The following is a 21,917-nucleotide window of genomic DNA, read 5'->3' on the forward strand; positions in this document are numbered from 1 at the left end:
TCGTAAATTATTTATAATACTCTACTATCTAACCAGATTATGATTTAATGATAACTTAGTGTACGGTAAATTATTTTTAACCAGACCCATGTACTGTTATGTAATGATTACATTACGTGTATTGAGTGCACGATTGTTTATTTTCTAATTGTGATAAGGGAAGTTAAATGTCAACAAAGCATAACCTTGGCCATCGCCGTGATCTAGTTTATTAACTGGGAATGTTGGCATCCTTGGAACAATCTAGCGAGGTGAGCTAAGTCGTCATGCATGCGTAAGGTTCAACAAGTCTTTTGCAAGTGGAGTGTCACAAGCTGACTTTGAGTCAACTAACAACACGATGAAAAACTGTAGAAATAGTTCCATATAAGTATTTTGATTGTTTACCACCCAGACAGTGTAAGGGCATTGAGCGTTTCACTATCCGATCGTATAATCATTAGGCCTAAACATTAGTTGTAGAAAATGTTAAAATGTAAATTTTTCGGATAATGTTTTATTTAAATGTGGTCACTCATAGAATTATATACATAGCTTTGTTACTACGATTTACAGTACAGGTTCTTTGCCATGGTCGTTTATTGAAAGCATATTGGCCAAGGACAGCTGGGACCAGTTTTGAACCATCAAAAAGCGTATGACTTTTTCTCAAGATTGATCTGGAGACCTTTGGATTTGGAGGTAAAAGAAACAGAGAGACTACTCTTCACAATAACGTCAATTGTTTTCAAAATATATTTAGGCTAGTTTTTCTATTAGATTTTTCTGTTTGACTAGCTGTTAGCTCTTTGAAGATTTCCTTGGTTGACCTTGATGAAATAAATATGAGTCCTATAAGATAAAAAAGAATATTGTAAAAAGATTAAAATACCTGTTATTGCCTAGTGGTTCTGCGGTAGAATCTTAATAAATACGTAATAGAGTAGTTACATAATAGGCAGTAAGAGGTATTTTAACCTTTATTTGTCAACGTGATTCAGAAAAAAAAACACATCAACATGAAAACCTCACAAGTTATAAAAAAAAGAAGCTTAAGTTGAATTTTAAAACATTAGTTTTAAACTGTTCCCCTTTTTACAGAGATTACGTTACAGTTACAAAGACAAAAAAAAATCATTCGAACCCACATTCCATCAGAAAACTTTTTGAGGCCTAAAGTAACCCAATTTACTGATTGTCTTCAGCAGACTAATTTCTGTTTTGCCTCAACTCAAGTGAAGTTAAAAGCCTCCTTGAAGTGTCAATCTCGAAATTAGGAATGGAAATGAGGAACAAAACCAAAACTGGTTCGAAGCTCCTTTGTCCGGTCTCTGGTGATGTAAGTTTTGACTCGTGTTGTATTACATTACGTTTTGCTCCTGGGTAAAACATTCTCTGAGTTGTAGTTAATGCAATTAAGTAACTACAGTATTATTGTTTTAATTTTTTTTATTGTATGCTACTAGTACTAGATCATTTTAGATGTACATCTTTCTCAGATGCGTTATTTAAAATATAAAATAATAGTTACCCACCATTAATTATTCACTCAACAATTGTTTTATCTGTGATCAGAGAGGAAGCTCTGTAGTTAGAATTAATATTCATTAGGTTTAATTCTATAATTTTAATGAACTATTTTTGTTTGTAACTTTATTTTCTAGCCTATTCTGAGCTACGGATTATAGCCTATTAAGAATAAAAACTGGAGCTTTTACTCTGTGGTTCTTGGGAAACAAAATAATAATAATGTTTTAATCAATCATTCTTGTGTTACCGGACCTGTAAAACTCTTTACCCTTTACAACAGTAAATAAATAAAAATAAATAAAGAAATTAACATGTATTGTTAGTACTGGGTATTGCAATTCATTCTTTGTATATAAAAAAAAAAAACACTATAAAGGTAAAATTTTTCTTTTGACTTTAAAAAATTTGTGATTTAAATTGCTAATTATATCAAAGTAAGTGTCGGTTTGGTCCGAAAAAACAATACAAAATGAGTAAATAGGTAGGCCTACATGTTTGGACACCTTCAGTGAGTGCAACGTGCAACGCAACCGAACATTAATATAGCCTGTAATACCTTGCAACTCCAGCTAGGAAATAATTAACTATTGCGAGACATTTGTAAAATACTGCTGCTACATTCTGCTCTGCAGCCTTGCTGTCTAGCAAGTTGCTCAATCTTGCTGTGACCGCACCCCGGAGCTGTAAAATGTTTTCCAGACTCATTAAAACCAACTTGCCAATACATTTTAGTGTTTATTAGTCAGTTAAATCAAATTGACTGTATTGAGCGTGTGTCCGGAGATTATAAAATACTGAGGGTTATAATTCGAAAGCTAGCTGCCATATTGAAAATAGCTGCTATTTTGGAAAAAGTGGATTTAAATCCAATAGTTTCTTAGTTTCTAATGGTGGCACAGTGAGAGTCAATTCGCCATCGCATGTTATTGAATAGTGGTCGGTCGTCCATTTTGGTTTGGACATTTAAAATACAGTAACATAGTGTCAAATTATCAGTGGGGGTTCCAATAGCCCCCATCTTGGAACCGCCACTCATAATGGGGGGAAGCCCTCTAGCAAGAGTCGGGGGGGGGGGGGGGGGCATTGAACCCTGGAAAAAAAATTAAACATACATTTCGTCTTAAAGACCTAACGGAGATTTTGGATGTTCTAGACGTTACGAAGGACCTTAACAAATCACAAACTGCTTTAAAAATACAACATTTTCCAAGGAGTGGACCTCCGGACCCCTCTCCCATCTAAAGAAACCCCCTGGTAGCCCCTCCCTTCCCCCTTGACAAGGACCTAGACTGGCGCTGCATATTACATCACACAACCACTGAGCTAAAATTATAACTGGAGGTAGCACTGCCATGGCAGAAGTCTGTCAAAAGCGAGTCGCTGATTTTGTTAGGTTGGCATAGCAGTAAGTTTTCTTACCATAGCAATAACATGGCTTCTTATAACTAGGTTGGTATAGCAGTGAGTATTTTTGTCATACTTGAATACTTTTAATACTTTAATAATTTTCTTTGAAATGGTGACCATACAAAGTAGGTATTTTAAGCCAAGTATAATAATAGTTATAGCAATAATATGGCTTCTTATGGACACCCACCTCACGCAAACATGGCGGCTGGCGACACGCATCTTTGACATTCAGTGCTACCTCCAGTTAGAATTATAGCTCAGTGCACAAAACCGGTTTACTTGAGGCATTGTTTACGTTTTTTGCAACAATAGCATCTAAACTGTATTAATTCATTGTTTACGTTTAGAGATTAAAACATGTCGAATTTGTGTACATCCAAGCATAGACAAATAGGATATAGTATATTTCGTACCAAGGGCAAAAAATGAGGGTTTTCCCGGCTCGAGATAGTTTTTAAGTTCGAGACGAAGTATGGATTTTGATTGTTAGGCCTTTTAGACTTTTACCTCGGCAAAATTAATAACAGAGCAAAACCAACTGGAATGTGTTAGGGATGCTTCCCTTAACATTTTGTGAAAATTCCCAACTTTTCCCACGGTAGCAAAATCCGCCATCTTGGAAAATGGCGGACAATCTATAAACACTGCAATGTTCCACTTAAAAACTTATTGTTCCCAAACCATTCCATCTAGAAAAGTCTAGTTAGTCTTAGACTCTTCCCCATAATATTATCTACAAGAAAATATCATATTAAATAATAGTAATATGACTTTTATTAGTGAAAAAACAAATTAAATTTATAATATGTAAATAAAGAAGACATATTCTAACTTTTTTGGGGTTTTCGACATTATTATTGAGGAAATGCAGATTTCCTCAACAACACGCAACAAACATGTAGGTAGAGCTTTAAATTCCGTGGTAGGTAGCATAGTATAGAAGTCCCTGAACGTAAAACTGTCCAGACCCCAATTTTTAAGGACCTCGGTCGTCCATAATGACGTCATCAAGATGGCGGCTGTAAAAGGATGCTGGATCGCCATGATTCGGTTATAACACCCAATTGCCAGAACCGATTTTAATGAAATTTGGCATACAAGTGCTTGAATACAATATCTCAGCCCAGGCTGTCAATGGTCGAGTTTGATTAAGTCGTTTCAAAATGGCGGCCGTTAATAATTAAAATAATACAAATGTTTCGGTTTTTTGAGTTTTCAACTCCCTCCAGAGATCTGCATCAACCTATCAATTTTCCTTGCAATCACAGGTTGTGAGGCCGTCTCTAAATTTCATGGAATTGGCAAAATACCCCCACCACAGCAAACCTGCAGACTAAGTGAGTTTCTATTTGCCTGATTTGATTTTAAATTAAATCTATTTCAATAACATTAGACGTCATGAGTACCTGGGTTTGCTGCTATAGGGAGAGTAATAAAGCAAGTTTTTCATTTATATAATAGTAGCATAGTTTAAAATAAATACATTTGGCAAGTTTCATAAAATATATCTCCAACCAAGCAAACTAAAACAGTTTATTTATTATCCGTAAGAATAATTTTAAATTTACAATTCTTTGAATTATCTCCGTAACCAATATACATACAACAATACATCAGTATACTAAATTATTTTTTTGCCTAAGCTCTTAACAATTTTTTAGAGATAAATTAGGGCTTTCTAGGTTTTGATGTTCAAAAATGAGAAAACCAATTTTTACCCCATAAATCCCCCAACCACCCCGTTCCCATGGTCTGGTCTAGCTGGTTCGTGAACTTATTCGAAGAAACGTAGGTTTACACGTTTGTACAAAATTTCATCGAAATCGGATCATTTTTGTGTGATTTATTGTGCTAACGACACACACATAAACAGGGTGTTCAAAAACACCTACATACCAATTTTAGGGAAAATAATTACCTTGGTCTAATTCAAAATTTCAAAATGGTGGGCATTTTAATTTTTAAAATCAAAATTACTGAAAATGGCAGATTTTATGAAAAAGTGTCAAGAAGACTTTTGGTTAGCATTTAAATTTCCTATCAAACTACTTCCAGTTCAAAACGATCTAATAAAAATAATTTAAATATTAAGACTTTTAGTTGTAAATTGAAGAAAACCTGGCCAGCTTAGCCTCATTCCGACTCTATTTACAACTAAAAATCGTGATATATCAGTCATTTCTCTTAAGATTTTTTTGAACTTGGTATTGTTTGATAGGGAATTTTAAATGTTAAACAGAAGTGTCCTTGACACTTTTTCACAAAATCTTCAATTTTCAATAATTTTGTATTTAAAAATTAAAAGAACGCCATTTTAAATTTTTGAATTGGACCAAGGTAATTTTTTACCTAAAATTGGCATATTCTACCTTTACAAACATAGCAAGTATCATAAAGTTCAGTCAAAATAATCCAAAGATAAAAATGTTAATACAAAAATTACAAAACAGTGGATGTCTGGACGAAACTATTTAGTAAAAAATTTTATTCTTTATGTTCTTCATATTTTGGCACAAGGGATCAATTTGTAAATTTTGTTCCTACCCTTTTTGAACACGCTGTTTGTACAAATGTGTGTCCGTTAGGAAAAATTATCCAATTTTGATGACATTTGGTACAAACGTGTAAACCTACGTAAGTTCGCGAACCAGCGTGATCGGACGATGGGAACGGGGTTTTAGGCGGGATTTAAGGGGTAAAAATTGGGGTTTCTTATGTTTAAACCTCAAAATATGACATTCTCCAATTTATCTTTAAACAATTCCAAGATCTTAAAAAAAAAATAATAATTTAGTATATTGAAGTGTATTTGTACAGTTATAGGTTACGGAGAAAATTCAATTTTTTAAAATTATTCCCATGTTATTCTTACGGAGAATACATAAACTGTTGTAGTTTGTTTGTTTATGAATATATTTTATGAAACTTGCCAAATGTATTTATTTTAAACTATACTACTATTATATAAATAAAAAACTTGCTTTATTACTCTCCCTGTAGCAGCTAACCCAGGTACTCATGAAGTCTAATGTTATTGAAATATATTTAATTTAAAATCAAATCAGGCAAATAGAAACTCACCTAGTCTGCAGGTTTGCTGTGGTGGGGGTATTTTGCCAATTCCATGAAATTTAGAGACAGCCTCACAACCTGTGATTGCAAGGAAAATTGATAGGTTGATGCAGATCTCTGGAGGGAGTTGAAAACTCAAAAAAACCGAAACATTTGTATTATTTTAATTATTAACGGCCGCCATTTTGAAACGACCTAATCAAACTCGACCATTGACAACCTGGGCTGAGATATTGTATTCAAGCACTTGTATGCCAAATTTAATTAAAATCGGTTCAGGCAATCGGGTGTTATAACCGATTCATGGCGACCCAGCATCCTTTTACAGCCGTCATCTTGATGACGTCATTATGGACGACCGAGGGCCTTAAAAATTGGGGTCTGGGCAGTTTTACGTTCAGGGACTTCTAATACTATGCTACCACCTCAAGTTGCATGTTCCCCGCCAGAACTGAAGTATTCTGCCACTTTATACAACCATACAACCGCACTATATACATTTAGGTCCCACAGGTACGTTACATGAGAGTGTACTTTGACACTCGCCGTTTACGTCAATATTGCTCAAACATTGTTATATTATATACGGAAATGATGCGGAATTTAAAGCTCTACATGTTTGTTGCAGGTAAAATCTGCATTTCCTCAATAATAATGGCGAAAACCCCAAAAAAGTTAGAATATGTCTACTTTATTAACATATTTTAAAATTTAATTTGTTTTTTCACTATTAAAAGTCATATTACTATTATTTAATATGATATTTTCTTGTAGATAATATTATGCCGAAGAATCTAAGTCTAACTAGACTTTTCTAGATGGAATGGTTTGGGAACAATAAGTTTTTAAGTGGAACCTTGCAGTGTTTATAGATTGTCCGCCATTTTCCAAGATGGCGGATTTTGCTACAGTGGGAAAAGTTGGGAATTTTCACAAAATGTTAAGGGAAGCATCCCTAACACATTCCAGTTGGTTTTGCTTTGTTATTAATTTTGCCGAGGTCAGGCCTAGTTTTATGCTACTGGTCTTAGACTATGTGTATTTAAAACGCATTCATGTTCGAAGTAAGTAAGCGGACAGCTGATTTTGCGGCCCCGGCCTGTAAAAACCTGCTTGGTCCCCAAATTGGCGACAGCTGGCATGGCCAGCAAAACGTAACTTTCAGCCACCAATTAACGTATGTAATACAGCCAAAAACATCATAGTGTGGTGATATATTTGTGGTGTAGTATATTTCGTACCTAGGGCCGAAAATGAGGTTTTGCCGGCTCGAGATAGTTTTTAAGTTCGAGACGAAGTCGAGAACTTAAATCGATCGAGAGCCGCAAAACCATTTCGGTCCGTCGTACGAACGCTATTTTTCACCACACTATACCCTATTACCACTATTCACCACAATAATAATGCACACTGATAGTCAACACAACTACAACTTTAAGGTTATGTGAAGAAATAATTTGAGGAATCAGCAAAAATAAAAATATATAGTTGCTAGGCAACGGTGACAATAACACAATTCTATTGAAATGCTATGGATTTTGATTATGTATTTAAAATGCATTCATGTTTTAAGTAAGTAAGCGGACAGCTGATTTTGCGGCCCCGGCCTGTAAAAACCTGCTCGGTCCCCAAATTATGGACAGCTGGCATCGCCAGCAAAACGTAACTTTCGGCCACCAATTAACGTATGTAATACAGCCAAAAACATGATAGTGTGGTGAAAAATATTTATTTATTCTATTTGTCTATGATCCAAGTGATTAAACTCAGGTTTCAAATAGTAAACCTTGAATATAAAACGAATTAAGTTAAAACGGTGAAAGAATACGAGAGTGGAAGGCAGCGCTGCGTGTAGTAATCGTCACAAAAGGTATAAATTATTTAACTGCCATGCCACGATAAGGGTAATAGGCCACTAACAATGTGACGTCGAGAATAGAGCATACATGGAACTTTCATTCGCTATCATGCATTGTAGTAACTTAAAATATAATCATAACTATAGGAAATAAAATAAATCATTCTTCATTCTTATTTAATAAAAGTGTTCGACATACTTATTTTTATAGTTTTAATCATTAAATATTACCATTGTATGAATATGTATGCCAGTGTTTGAAATTATGAATAAATGAATAAAAATATACTTCTATAAAGAATACATCAAAAAATAACGACTATAGTATAACTATCTCATACCCTAGTTAAAATTATAAATAAACAATAAACTTGTTGAGTAGCTTTCAGACTGAGGAAAGTCTCGACAGTTCAAGACTTTCACGTCCAATTCATATTGCCCTCGGGCGTTGAGTTTTGGCCTTTCATACGAGTGCAGTTCGGTTTTAAGATAAGTTACGTAACCAACGATTGAAGAATCCGATGTTCGAATAAACCTCTACTGATCACCTCTAAGACTTACTTGAGTCCTGTTTAACCCAAACTATGTAATCTTTATACAAAAAATCTGTTTAAAGAAATTTTTAATGGGAATTGCAGCAGCGGGGAAATGACAAACTTCATTCCTTGATCTTAAAATGAAACAGAAAAACTCTCGAAATTCCCTTAAAAACCTACTTCAATGCTATCTTTTCGTCATTATCATGTCAATCCTGTAAATGTTCAGATTACGACATTGAATTGATAAATCGCACTTATACTTGTTCAATTTAGTATATATGTACAAAAGTAGAGGTCGCGTTGATATAACACTTGAAAATGGTCCAGAACTTCTATCCAAGTCTTATAGAAACTAAAATATATTAAAAACGAGAATTGGAAAAGTGACGAAAATGTAATTATTATTTTATCTCGTACATTACAATTAATGAAAATACTGTTAATCAAATTTTAGCCAACCAAAAGGTGCTTGAAACAGTGCCTTATTCTTCGTTAATTCTCAACAGGAACAGGTTCTTCAGTTAATAGGTTTTGTAGCGAGTTATTTAGTGTATGGGGGGTTAAAGTGGAGTTTTCCTTGATTCGTGTAGTGTAATATGTCTACGGAACAATGGGTCTGTAAGTAGATTCATATTCATCTCGAACCGATGTGATCGCAAGTGAGTAAAGGGGGCGGGTGACAAAAAGTTGATAAATTACAAGATTGGGGTTCATAATTAAAGTTAGAACCTAGAGGTATGCGATCGGCTCTATTGCTGATCCAAAGTGAACCTATAACGATTAAGTAACCGAGAAGCAAGTCAGGTATAGAGCAAAGCAGAGCTTCTACTCTCGTAATATTACCGCAATGAGAGACAAAGACAAAGTCTGCAAAGATGGGGCGATCGAAATATATGACGTCAACGTGATCACGACATGCAAGACTGCTTTCAGAGTAGACTAATGATTTTCCCCGAGCAAAGCTCGGTCCCCCAGGTACTGATGGTCCAAAATAACCTTAGTAAACTTAATTTTTTTTATTCTAATAGCTGATGATTAATTCTAATAGATGATTATATAGAGAGAAGAAAGATGACATATTAGCATAAGTGAGCGGACACTTAAAAAAAACATTGACATTGACAGAAACAAAGAGAAGTTAAAGTGTGTGTTGAAGTTAGACTATAAAGAAATATCGAACTACTTCGAGATAAAAGTCGTAGTGAATGAAAAACAGAAAGGAACTGAATGTCCCTTCAGGGCCGTCGTAGTAACCCTACATCTCAATCACCATTGTTTTACGTTTTAATGGCGCTTTGTTGTGTACTAAAGCCAATAGTGGTGACAAACAATGCATATAGGAGTCGATTGGTCGTCGTCGTCGGCGAGTACTAAGAAACATACCTACTATGTTTGGATATTTAGAGGACAGTCCGGGGAACGATTAGGCAGTTCCTGGAACGAGAATTTTCCTTAATCGTCTTACGAAGATTTGAAGAAATGTAAAGAGGATCAACGCCCTCTTGGAAATCTGACGATCAAAATAGACAAAGTAAATTGCACACGACACAACCTGTTCAATACGATAATTCAATAAGTTTACTTGATGTAGGCGTAAATATTACGTCAACTATGACCATAAAACACGTACTTTGACGTCTTGTAGTCAAAACAAACAATACGAAAAAGAAATAATCCTTGATTATTTTAGTTTTATTTTTGATATTTCCACCATCAGTTATTGTATTATGTTTTGATTCTGCTAATTAATTAGAAACTGAATTGTGCAGATCCGAGGCAAATATTTTTGCGTAATACGTGAGTAATTATATTAATGAGAGAATTGTTTGTATATACAGTAGTTTGTTTCAGCTCTGTTTGTTTTGTATGATAAATAATACATCGGACCTTCGAAGTACGTATAATAAAAATTAAAAATATATGAATCAGGTTCTTCACACCTATTTCTAAGTCACTTGTTTATTTTATTCCTTCCCTTCGGGTGCTCAGAGCATTGAATTTCGAAAAGTATCAAATAAACTCTCATTACAGCGTCCTAATTTTAATTACTGATCCTGAAATATAACCCCAAAATCCATATTAAGTAGGTAGTCACTATATTTAAAAAAAATGTCGACTTGGATTCTATATACTGTACAGTAATGATAAACTGGTATTAAATTTAAAATTCTAAACATTCTAAAGATCATAATCAATCAGTATTGCTAAGGTATAAACTCTATCAAAACAGTTTACACACATACAAGAATGATTAAATCACGTTTTTTAAACGATAAAAAGACGTCCAGATTGAGAACTACGACTTTTACCACCACCGGTGTAGTGATAAGAGCAGCAAACAAATGATAACTAACTAACAACGCAATGCACGCGCGGATGTAGCCTAAATATACTGACCTGTTTCTGGGCGAAGGAGGCGACCACGACGGCTAACAACGAAAGGACGGCGAGGAGCTCCATGTCTGGCTGCGGCTGCGGCTGGAAGGAGTCTGTCGAGTGTGACCGCGCCGCGTGGAGCGCCACCTCCGTCCTTCCTTGTGCCGTCGTCATGAAGTCACACCTGGCAGCGTCTGGAGGACGTTATGCAAATTATACCAAGTAACCAAGCCACACAACCAACTTTACATAATATTTTGTGGGATTATGTTCCTTTGAGAAAATATAAAGATTTTATAGCTGGAAACTTGCTTGCTTCCTCTTTCCTCTAAACTCATATGGTGTAGGCTAATGTTAAAATTTTTGATTTTAAATAAATAAATAAAAACGCCTTTATTGATCCAGCGTTTCTCAGTAGGCCTACAACTGCTTTTAAGAACAATACTCCTCATAAATAATAAGAAACAATAACTAAACTAACAAACTAATAAGTAGAAACCAGTCAATCTAAATAACAAATCTAAATTCTAATTTTCACTACTTCACTTTTTATTCACGAACCGTATCACTGTCACAAAACCGTCACTAAACACTTTCATTGCTACGAAAGGTAACAACATCTTATTAATCTGAAATTTAAGCCACTGGCAAAATTTATATAATGCAAAATCCATATATAAATCCCAAAGTACCCATGAACTTTTGAGAAAACTACAAGTCACACCCCCATAAACCATATAGGTACTTAAAATGTTCGTCATGACGAGAAACCTTGCGCAAAAATATCCAACTATTTAAGGTTGTACTGTAATTCCTTTCTAAAGGGAACATTCCATATACCTACCCTAAGCACCAGATATTCATTGAATATCCAAAGTGGTTGAAATATGTCTAACAGATATCTACATGTAATGAAATATATTTTTAAAATATCTTATCTAATGAATCTGTAAAATATCTGTTTAGATATTCTTTAGATATTTAATGGATATTAAAAGTTTCACATTAGATATTTATATAAGTTTAGATGCAATATCCTAAAAATATTGTACATATTATATTCAGTACTAGATATCTACGAACAGATATCCTGTACATAACAATCGTATACATTCAGATTGAAGATTGATTATAAAGACGATTAATGCTGAAGTGCATTATTGTTTTATCAAGAACTAGTGGCCTGTATGGGCCATAGCCCCTAATTTAGACTACAATAAAAAAACCATATATAAAAATACAAATATTTTAAATATATTTCTAAAACTATCAATTTTATGTTACTTAAATTTAACAGTGTTTCTTGTTTTATATCTTGGTTTTCATTCCGTTGGAGTCGTATATTAGTTGCTTCTAATGTGTCAATGAAATAGCCTACAATTGTAAAATAATGATTAAATCAATAACACAACATATTACAAATGGAAACGTGCACACGGTTGGCCGGAAAGCGACGAATCAGAGCTGAAATCATACAGCCAAACATTGCACATCTTTTCTAGTTTAAAATTGAAGATTTGTTTTGTAATCTTACGAATTCTGTTATAGTTTTCATTTTGAGAACCAAATGTAAAGGTAAAATTTATTATTAATAATTATGAAGGCAACTCCCCATTTAGCGGTGGTAGTCAGAAATATCTATGAATTTGTCCCTGAATTTTAAGACAGTAAAGGCCCATTTCCCGGAATCTCTTTTTGTGTAGCGGAAAGCGACACAATAGTCATTGCACTGTTGATTGCCTTATGTTTTTTATGAAGTTCGAATCATGTAAAAACAGTTAGTTCGTAATTTACTTGTGGTTGTGGCATGTCCATTGTGGCAACATGCGTTGAAATGTCCATTTGTGGCCTCCTCTGCGCGAAGTGAAATGCACCACAATGCAGGCAAGCGCTTTAAGAGGACCTAGATCGTGAGAAACAACTCAACTCATTTTCCAGCGTTCTTCTAAAGACAGGTTGTAAAACAGCTTCTGGATTTCTTTCACAGTTAGGCCCTACATGACATTGTTCAACCAATAAAATTTCATCAAATAAGTTAAAGAATTTTAATAAAAAAAATATTTGCATTATTATTACTACGAGCTGTTGGTGCGTCCTACGTACAGGAATCGAGTAGTCCATTAAAACTGTATATAGTGTGTCTATTACTAATTCAAGCATAGTTTAAGCAGTTCAAAATTTATAGTAAAGAAAAAGCTTCTAAGATGAATTAAAACATGTGATCATTGTTATTTTCCCAACCTTTCCTCAAAAAGTCGAGTAGTAAAATGATTTTCATAAGCTTTCTTTTGAAGATTCGTGAGCTTCGATTCGTATACAGCAATGATTATAGAATCTTACTTATTTCCTATAATCAATGACAAAATCACAGAGTAAATAAACGAACCTCATAGTTCTATAGAATATTTTTTTATCCAACCAGCTGTTAGTTATAACAAATTATATTTCACTACAACAAACTATAGTTATTTGTGCAACTAGTGAGAACAGTGAGCAATTGACTCACTCGAGAGAAATCCTTACATTATACTTTTCCTACAGTTACCATAAAACAAAATAAATTTGTGAAGAAACATAACCTATTTTTACACAGAAGTGAACTTTTAATATAACATTTAATGTGAAGTGACAAATACAACAGTACAACAGCTGACCAGCTGATTTACAGCCAGTGCTGCCAACGTATTTCTCGCGCATACGACGTTGCCTGCATGTTACGCGCTCACTATTTCGTGCCTTCACGTTGCAAATCTGGAGTGAGACAAAGTAATTAGGATGAGCGAATTGGCCACTTTGCTTTCTCAAATCAGTGAGAGAACATGTACATTGTTAGGTAACTGTAGGAAATAGTTATTTGTGCAACTAGTGAGAAAAGTGAGCAATTGACTCACTCGAAAGAAATCCTTACTCAGAGGAATGGTTTCTCGAGTGAGGCAATTGTACTTTGAACTCGAGTTGCACATTATACTTTTCCTACAGTTACCATAAATAAATAAATTGGTCTTATGTTTCTTCAAACATAACCTATTTTTACACAGAAGTGAACTTTTAATATAACATTTAATGTGAAGTGACAAATACAACAGTACAACAGCTGACCAGCTGATTTACAGCCAGTGCTACCAACGTACTTCGCGCGCATACGACGTTGCCTACATGTTACGCGCTCACTATTTCGTGCCTTCACGTTGCAAATCAGGAGTGAGACAAAGTAATTAGAGTGAGACAATGTTAACATTGTCTCACTGATGAGCGAATTGGCCACTTTGCTTTTTCAAGTCAGTGAGAGAACATGTACATTGTTAGGTAACTGTAGGAAAAATATTTTAAAAGACTGCTCAAAATAATTAATTAGAAGATCTAGTATTTTACCTTTGACTATTAATACAACAACTTTGTCTATGTATATTTAACGGAAAGTAAATAAAGATACGTCTTATAACACTTAAAACATATATTTACGCTTATGCTGTTACTCACAAGACGGTAAATATACAAAAGATGGCAAGTGGTGATCGAGTAGGCCCATTCGCCTTTTGGGTCTGATGATGATTGGAGTGTCCAATCGAAATCGATCACCACTTACCATCTTTTGTATATTTACCGTCTTGTGAGTAACAGTATAAGCGTAAATATATGTTATATGTGTTATAAGACGTATCTTTATTTACTTTCCGTAAATTTAATAACACGTACAATGCTGATCAAGAAGTTATTTATGTATATTTAAATAAACTCTCATCCTCTTACCGATTAAATGAACGTATCAATGATTATAGCAGTACATATAGTATAAATAAATCAATTCTACGTATGTCATTTCATTTTCATCCAAAAGCTGAATTTGGGTTGAAAATGTTTAATGTTTAAATACAGCTGTTACGTTAAGCAAATGGTATTATACCAAAAGCTAGAGTAGAATCATTGACTATTTTAATAGTCAAAGGTAGAATGTTAGCGCCGGCTGCTAACTTTTTAAAATTCAAAACTTAATTTCTAAAAACTGAAACCCTAAACTAAAATTATGGCTTCGACATTCCCTAGTTCTTAAAATTATCTTTCTTTCAACCTAAAAATCATGAAAATCCGTCAAGTGGTTGATTCAGAATCGTGAAATAAAAAAACCCTGTCACGTTTTAATATACAGTTTGTAAATTAAGTATTAAAACAAATCTGTATTTTTAAAACCAAAATAGATAGAAATATTCTGTTTGTGGCAATAATTGTTAACAAAGGTTCCGCAATTTTTCACATCAAAAATATGTTTAACCTCCCTAACAGGGTAGTGGGTAGCGGGTGACTCATTTTTTTCAAATAGCAACCCCTATTGAGTGACCCTCATTTTGAAGGATTTGTAAAAAGAAACACAATGAAGCAAACCTGAGGTGGATCTTGAACACCATTCATAGGACTGTTATCTGGTGGCTTTAGGTTCTGTATACTTTTTATACTACTTAATATGTTGGTAGCATATTAAACAGGTAAGGCAAAAAATACTCTGCCCGTAAGAAGCATTGGGTATCGGTGTTCAAGTTTTGGTTATTTAGCGAATTTCCCCTATAGGGAATATTAGCGAATTTCCCCTAGGGAATAAGCTATTACCGTAGTACTCATAGTAAGACCTGGACCCGGGACCGATTTACTTTTTTGTTTTGAGGTCCCTAGAGACCAAAAACGCCATCCGTTCAAATTCATATATATATATTTATATATGTGTCCGTTAGCGCGATAACTCGAGCAAAAATCATCCGATTTTGATGAAATTTGGTACAAACGTGTAAACCTACGTTTATTTGAACAAGTTGGTGAACCAGCATGATCGGACTATAGGAACAGGGATTTTATGGGGCAAAAATTAGTTTTTCCCATTTTTGACCCTAAAAACTTAAAATTTAGCATTTTTTTCCCACACCATTTTGTAGAGCTTAAAAAAACAAATAATTTAGTATATTGAAGCGTTATTATGCGCCTAATGGTTACGGAGAAAATTCCAAAAAACTGTAAATTTAAAATTCCTATGTTATTCTTATGGAGAATAAGTAAACTGTTGTAGTTTGCTTGTTTATGATCATATTTTGATTAGATTTGGAAAATGCATTCATTTCATACTAAACTATTAACATTTTACAAAAAACACCTTTTTACCCTCCCTGTTACAGCAAACCTAAGTACTCGTTAAACTAATGCTAATTTAAATAGGGAATAAATGTGATATTTTTAAGGAGACATTTGAGTGTAAATCCAATCAGGCAAATGGAAATTCGCTTAGTCTGCAGATTTGCTGTGGCGGTGGTATTTCTTTTTATTTATACACACTGTTTCAATGGTGAAGATTCCTTTTAAAGCAAGTATTTTACTTATAAGCCTACATATTATATTAAGGATAATCATTGTATGATCTCTTCCAAAGCGTAATTACCTAGGCCTAAAACATATCCTACCACTGCATGGAAATGATCAGCTATAAACAGTACACAAAATAGCTCATTTCAGCTCTAGAGCGGAAATGATCAGCTGATTTCACAGTTGGCGTTTCTACACTAATCACAGCCGTGAATCAAGTACGTTAACAACCGGTTAACAAAGCAAATAATATAACCTAAATGACATTTTATATACAGCTAAAATTTAATCTGTGTGCTATGATAAATTAATTATGGTGGTATGAAAAATCTTGTGTGTATTACGAGCACAAACAGTCATTGCCACTCTCGAAATGTATGGCCACACTCAGCTAAAGCTTTGTGCGGCATCTACACTTTTCGAGCGGTCACATCTTTTGATGGCTCATCTATAGATGACAATTGTTCTTTAGACATCTCTACCAAGCTTCTACGTCCAGCCTTTCTCACAAATTAGTTACCACAAATAAACATGTAGCGTATTATTAAAAGGTAGATAATTTAGCCTGCCTCATTAAAGTCTGCAGCATTTCTAAAGAAAATAATATTACTAGTTTTTAAGTAACAAACCTGTTTATAAGGTAAATTATTAAATTCCGTTGACTCTTGTACAGTTATTAATATTTTTGTTTTGTTATACCTAATGTTATTGACACGTTTCATATATTGTTTGTACCAGAGCATATTTTAAGGGATTTCCACTGGGCGACAGGGGCGCCGGACCTACCGGGGAGTCTGGGGGTACGGATACCCCCCTTCAAAAAGGGGGTTCCGGGGGTTATCTCTCGGAAATTTGTGAATAAATTAAAGTGAAAATCATACATTTCTATGTATCTTTTAATGAATTTTTCGATTATTTTGTTTTTAAATAGTCCTTATAATCTCACTTAATTACGTATTCTAGAACGTTGTGACAGGGCAAGAATCCTTTACAACCTCTTGGGCCAAAATCATAGCTCAATACTCTAAAATATTTACAAAATGTTATTTTTTTAAATACTTTGTAAATTCTGATAGATTTAAAATGTGAATCATTAAAAAAAATATTCCGGCACCGCCCATAGCCACTGGGCGACAAAATCTCAGCACTGGGTGACACTTGTATCACCCAGTTAACATGCTATTTTATGCCCTGGTTTGTACAAAATGGATAAAGGATACTTTGATTGATTCTTTTTAGCTCTTTCATTATCGATACTGATACATAGAAATAGTAGGAAGGGGTGAGGGTCACATATAGTGATATACCAAACACAATCAATCAGTGGTAGTGTCTTCGGCTGATCACTGGCTTACTTTAATGTCTTGACCAGCAGGTCTATGATGACAGGCAAAGGTAAAGAACCCCAATGCAATTGAACTTTCACAATGCATTAGTTCATTCACATTCAATTCAAGTAAACTAAACAGTATATTAGCTGTCCTTCACTCCAAACTGCCACATTTGGATTGTCCCATTATCAGCTGCTGATATTACTAGGTTGTCAAGTTGCGGCCACAGATGACTCGTCACCTCAGTCTGTGATGAATAACTTTCCACATGTTTATGACCGTCATGAGTAAACAATAGTTTGGGATCTTCCTTTTCCAACTGGTAAACATACACATTTCCGTTGAAGCCACCGACCGAAACACAGTCTTTGTTGCCAGGTTTGAATCTAATCTGAGGCGTAGCATTGTCAGTCTTCACACCTAACTTAGTGTCTCTATAAACTGGAAACTCTACATTCCTAGTATCATACACCATTAATGTCCCATCACTTGAAACTTTTGCGTAACAAATATTGTTACATGAGTTTGTTATTCCCTTTGAGCACTCAAATAGAGAGGCAAAACTCCAATAGTTCGAATCTTTGGAAGAGGCTGAAACAAAGATCAGATAATATTACACAATAGAATGTTGTATTCCATCTAAAAGTGAATCATATAGTTTGAAAGTAAGCTGTTTGGAAACATCCTAGCACAAATGGCAATTTCCAAATTTCAAATCTTTTAGACGAAAGAAAATCAAGATTACGTTTACAAAAGATCTTGAACAATATTTGTCCCACAACAATTAGTACTTAAACCTTCAGTGTTGGCCAGGAAAGATACTTACTTACTTACTTACTTGATAGTTGATACTTGTACTTTGATACTGAGTATTACTTAAACCCTCAGTGTTGGCGAGGAAAGATAGACCACAAAACAAAATCTTTGGTACTTTGCAGGCCAACTCAGTTGATGTCTTTGTGAAACAACTGACTTAGGGGCCTGCTCTACCTCAGCTCGGAAATCTCAGCTCGGGATTCAGTAGCCATTTTGCGCCATTGAACAGCGACGCGAGAAGCGCTTGCAGACGTTCACAGCAACTGCCTTTGTAAACTACCCATACATGCTAATAAAACACAAAGATTGGGGTTTTACAGAACAAAGAACAATCTACCCCCCCCCCCCTTTGACCCAGGTTTTAGAATTTTAAAGTAACGATTCTATAATAAGTTAAAGCAGTTTAAAATTGCCGTTTTTTACTATATTCAAAAGAAGATCTACGGTCTTTATGGTACAATAATAAACATTTTGCAGCCATCATATTTTAGATCATTTAATTCTCTTCAAAATGACGTTCTAATTTTGATTCTACGTGAAATGTAGCCTTCGAAAACACTGTGTCCCCAGACCCTTGCGTTTACACGAAACGGCAGGGGTAGAGCGCACCCTTAAGATCGCTAGTGAGCAGGACCGGGTTTAGGGTGAGTATTACACTGGGATGAAAACAGCATTATAAAACATACTAGCAGCCTGTGTCACTTCCTCACTTCAAAATCCGTGGTATATTTAATGAATAGTTGATAAGACTGAAAATTATTATTTCTCATTCACTATTAATTATTTTCATTGCGTGCGCGATCTCTTTGAGTCATCTTGGTAAAATTACAAAAGCTAATGAAACATACTATGAAAACATGAAATCTCTTCTTTACATTTTAAACAAATAACGATACAATATATTTTCTTGAATTCCCTAAAACATCAATAAAACCACAAACTCCTATCACAAAACAAAATCCAACGTAAGTTATTTCCTTCATTACATTTTATACAAATAGCATTACAATATTCAACTTGAACTCACTGAAACATAACCAACTACACAGATAACCCCATTTTTGTATGGATGTAAACAAAATTGTATCATGGTTATCTGTTTCTATGTAAACAAATGTAAATTTGAAACAGTTCAGCACGATATATCATCCAAACCCGCAAAAGGCACATCTAGAGGATAAGAGCTTTAAATTGATACCCAATATACCTATAAAAATAAATATTTAGGGGTTGATTTGCTGGACACAAAAGTCCAATGAATTCTTTTAATAATATAGATTCTTGAAATTTGGCTCGATGGAATATATAGGCTAGCTTGATCAGCCTATAAACTAAGTTAGGTCTGGTAGTTTGATCAATACACACTATAAGCACAGAGTGGCATTGTTAAATGCGTTTAAACACAATGTCTACCAGCAGCCACACTCCTCTGTATGAAGTACTTTAATCCACTGGTAGTGAATGTGTTAACAAGTTGTCTAAAGCCACCACAATTCTCTATATGAACCTAAACAAATAGAATCAAATATAGACAGGCAGCAGTGCTGTGGTTAGCTTAAGTTCTGGCGTCCACTACTTGGAGCGCCTTGTAGTTAACTACGTAACTACACAGCACTCCTAGCGGTGGACGCCAGAACTAATGCTTACCGCAGCACAGCTGTAGGTCTATATTTAATTATATTTGTCTAAGGTATGAAGTACCTTGTATCACCTGGTAGTGAATGTGTAAAACATGTTGTACCAGCCACCAAACTCCTCTGAATGAAGTACCTTTAATGTGTTAATAGTATATTTCTTACCTAGGCCCGTGGCACGAACACTATTTTTCACCACACTATACATGATTGAGAACATTTATGAAATGTATACTAATAGTCAAAACACGTAAAACTTTAAGGTTATGTGAAGAAATATTCAAAGAAATCAGCAGAAATAATAATAAATAGTTGCTATACTAGGCAGCGGAATGAAACAAGTATATTGCAATGCACTGATTGTGTGTTCAAAATAGATTAATGTTTTAAGTAAATAGAGAACAGCTGATTTTCGGCCCTGGGGATATAAAACCCTGCTCGGCCTCCAATTGAAGCTCGTATGAACAGCAAAAGGTAGCTTTCAGCCTCCAATTAATGTTTGTAAAACAGCTTAAAAACATCATAGTGTGGTGAAAAGTTTGTTGTAATTAATTATGCTATTAACGAGCAAGTGAGGAACCACCCATGGCCAGGAATTGAGTTCTCCTCATGTTTTACCAAAGTTTTAAAATATATAGGTATAAAGGTCAGTTTTCCAATTATTTTTCCAAACAAACTTGTCTAAGATATTTCAGAAATTAAAGACAACGAAAAATTAAATGGCAGCAAAAAAAGTTGAGTTTACTATCTTTACAAACATAAATTAAAACACAATCAGTTTTAAAGCCAACCCTGAGAACGTCATATGGGTCATTAAACCTAGATGTTCGTGGAATAGCTCACTTTCCGGTAAGTTTTGTTCAAGGAAAGGCTCTAGGCCAGGATTTTGAATTGTAGAAAAAGGAGGATAGCAGCTAGCTTACCTTGAAAGTGTAGGTAGGCCATCATAGAACATGTAGAAAAACACTGTGCACACAATATTTCGTTCCCTGAAGGACTTTTTCAAGTGTAGAGGAAGAGTTCACAAATTACAAAATGGCTGTTGTCCAATATCACTTTCCAGTAAGATATTTGTAACAATAAGACAACAGTATGAGATACTCACAGAGGTGGGATGTAGCAAAACACCATCGTCCCGGAGACACTCTATGATCAGCTATGAAAACATCTCCAGTCCTCTGACCACCAAAAGCTGCTACATGAGGACCCAGGAACATTGGCACAGTCTTCTCATCATTCCCGTCCGAGATGTGTTGGTCTAGCTTTAAAGATTGGACTGGCTTCTCTGTCTTTAGGTCAAATAGATACATTTTATCGGTTCTCTTCTTGGCCAACCACACTAGAGAATCATTTGTGGCAATCATCGGACACTCCAAGGGGCAATCAATGTTGAGGGATTCTTTTTTTATTTCATCTGCAAAATGATGTTGTCCTCAATAAAATGTTGTCTAATCCATTTATCTAATGAACATTACATAGGTGCTAGACTTTGATCATGTTTTGGGTAGAGGAGCAAATACAGATGTTGTCCAAAATCTATACTTATTTAATACGCAAGCAGATTTTTTGTGACAATTACTCCTCTGAAACTACTGAACCGATTGACATGTTTTTGATGTCAGTGGAAAGAGCGTAACGTGAAGTTGTGCTGGAAACATTTTTTAGGGAAATAATGAGAGAGCGAGGCCCTGGAGCCCTTTAAAGTTTCGTATTTCTCCATAAGATTAACATTGGAGACAAAAAATGTTATGAAACTTCAGCTGTTGTCAGAAATTAAAAGTGAGAAGAAGAATAATTGTAAACAGTCAATAAGTTTGCTAATCTAACAGTTTGCTACAAACAGTCGCTGACTTGGTTGAAATTCGTTTAAAAATAACACCTGTAATACTTAGCAATTGCTTGAATTCGAGCAACAGGGACACTAGTTGAAACAAATGCAAAGATGAATGTTTTTCACATTAGGATCGCTTTAGCACTTCAGGATTATAAACTGATAACAAAACATGCTGTTAGTTAAAAAAAATTACCT

The 21,917-nt window shown here is 34.6% G+C and overlaps 1 protein-coding gene across 2 annotated transcripts in view; it reads right to left on the bottom strand.

The window, feature by feature from the left end:
* Window positions 1–21,917, bottom strand: part of LOC128989934 (WD repeat-containing protein 73-like) — a 33,884-nt gene that overhangs the window by 6,209 nt on the left and 5,758 nt on the right. The window contains exons 4-5 of one of the 2 annotated variants that reach the window (XM_054412086.1): window positions 20,994–21,302; window positions 10,786–10,958 (exon numbers count right to left, since the gene is read on the bottom strand). In XM_054412086.1, the coding sequence (XP_054268061.1) occupies window positions 10,786–10,958; window positions 20,994–21,302 (482 nt within the window). Of the gene's footprint in view, window positions 1–10,785; window positions 10,959–17,424; window positions 18,030–20,993; window positions 21,303–21,917 lie in introns of those variants that run through there. The other variant, XM_054412087.1, reaches the window with a different exon arrangement.

The sequence above is a fragment of the Macrosteles quadrilineatus genome, unplaced genomic scaffold (assembly GCF_028750875.1).
Source record: "Macrosteles quadrilineatus isolate MER2022 unplaced genomic scaffold, UCM_ALF_1.0 Scaffold_3__2_contigs__length_128488019, whole genome shotgun sequence".
Lineage (NCBI taxonomy): Eukaryota > Metazoa > Arthropoda > Insecta > Hemiptera > Cicadellidae > Macrosteles > Macrosteles quadrilineatus.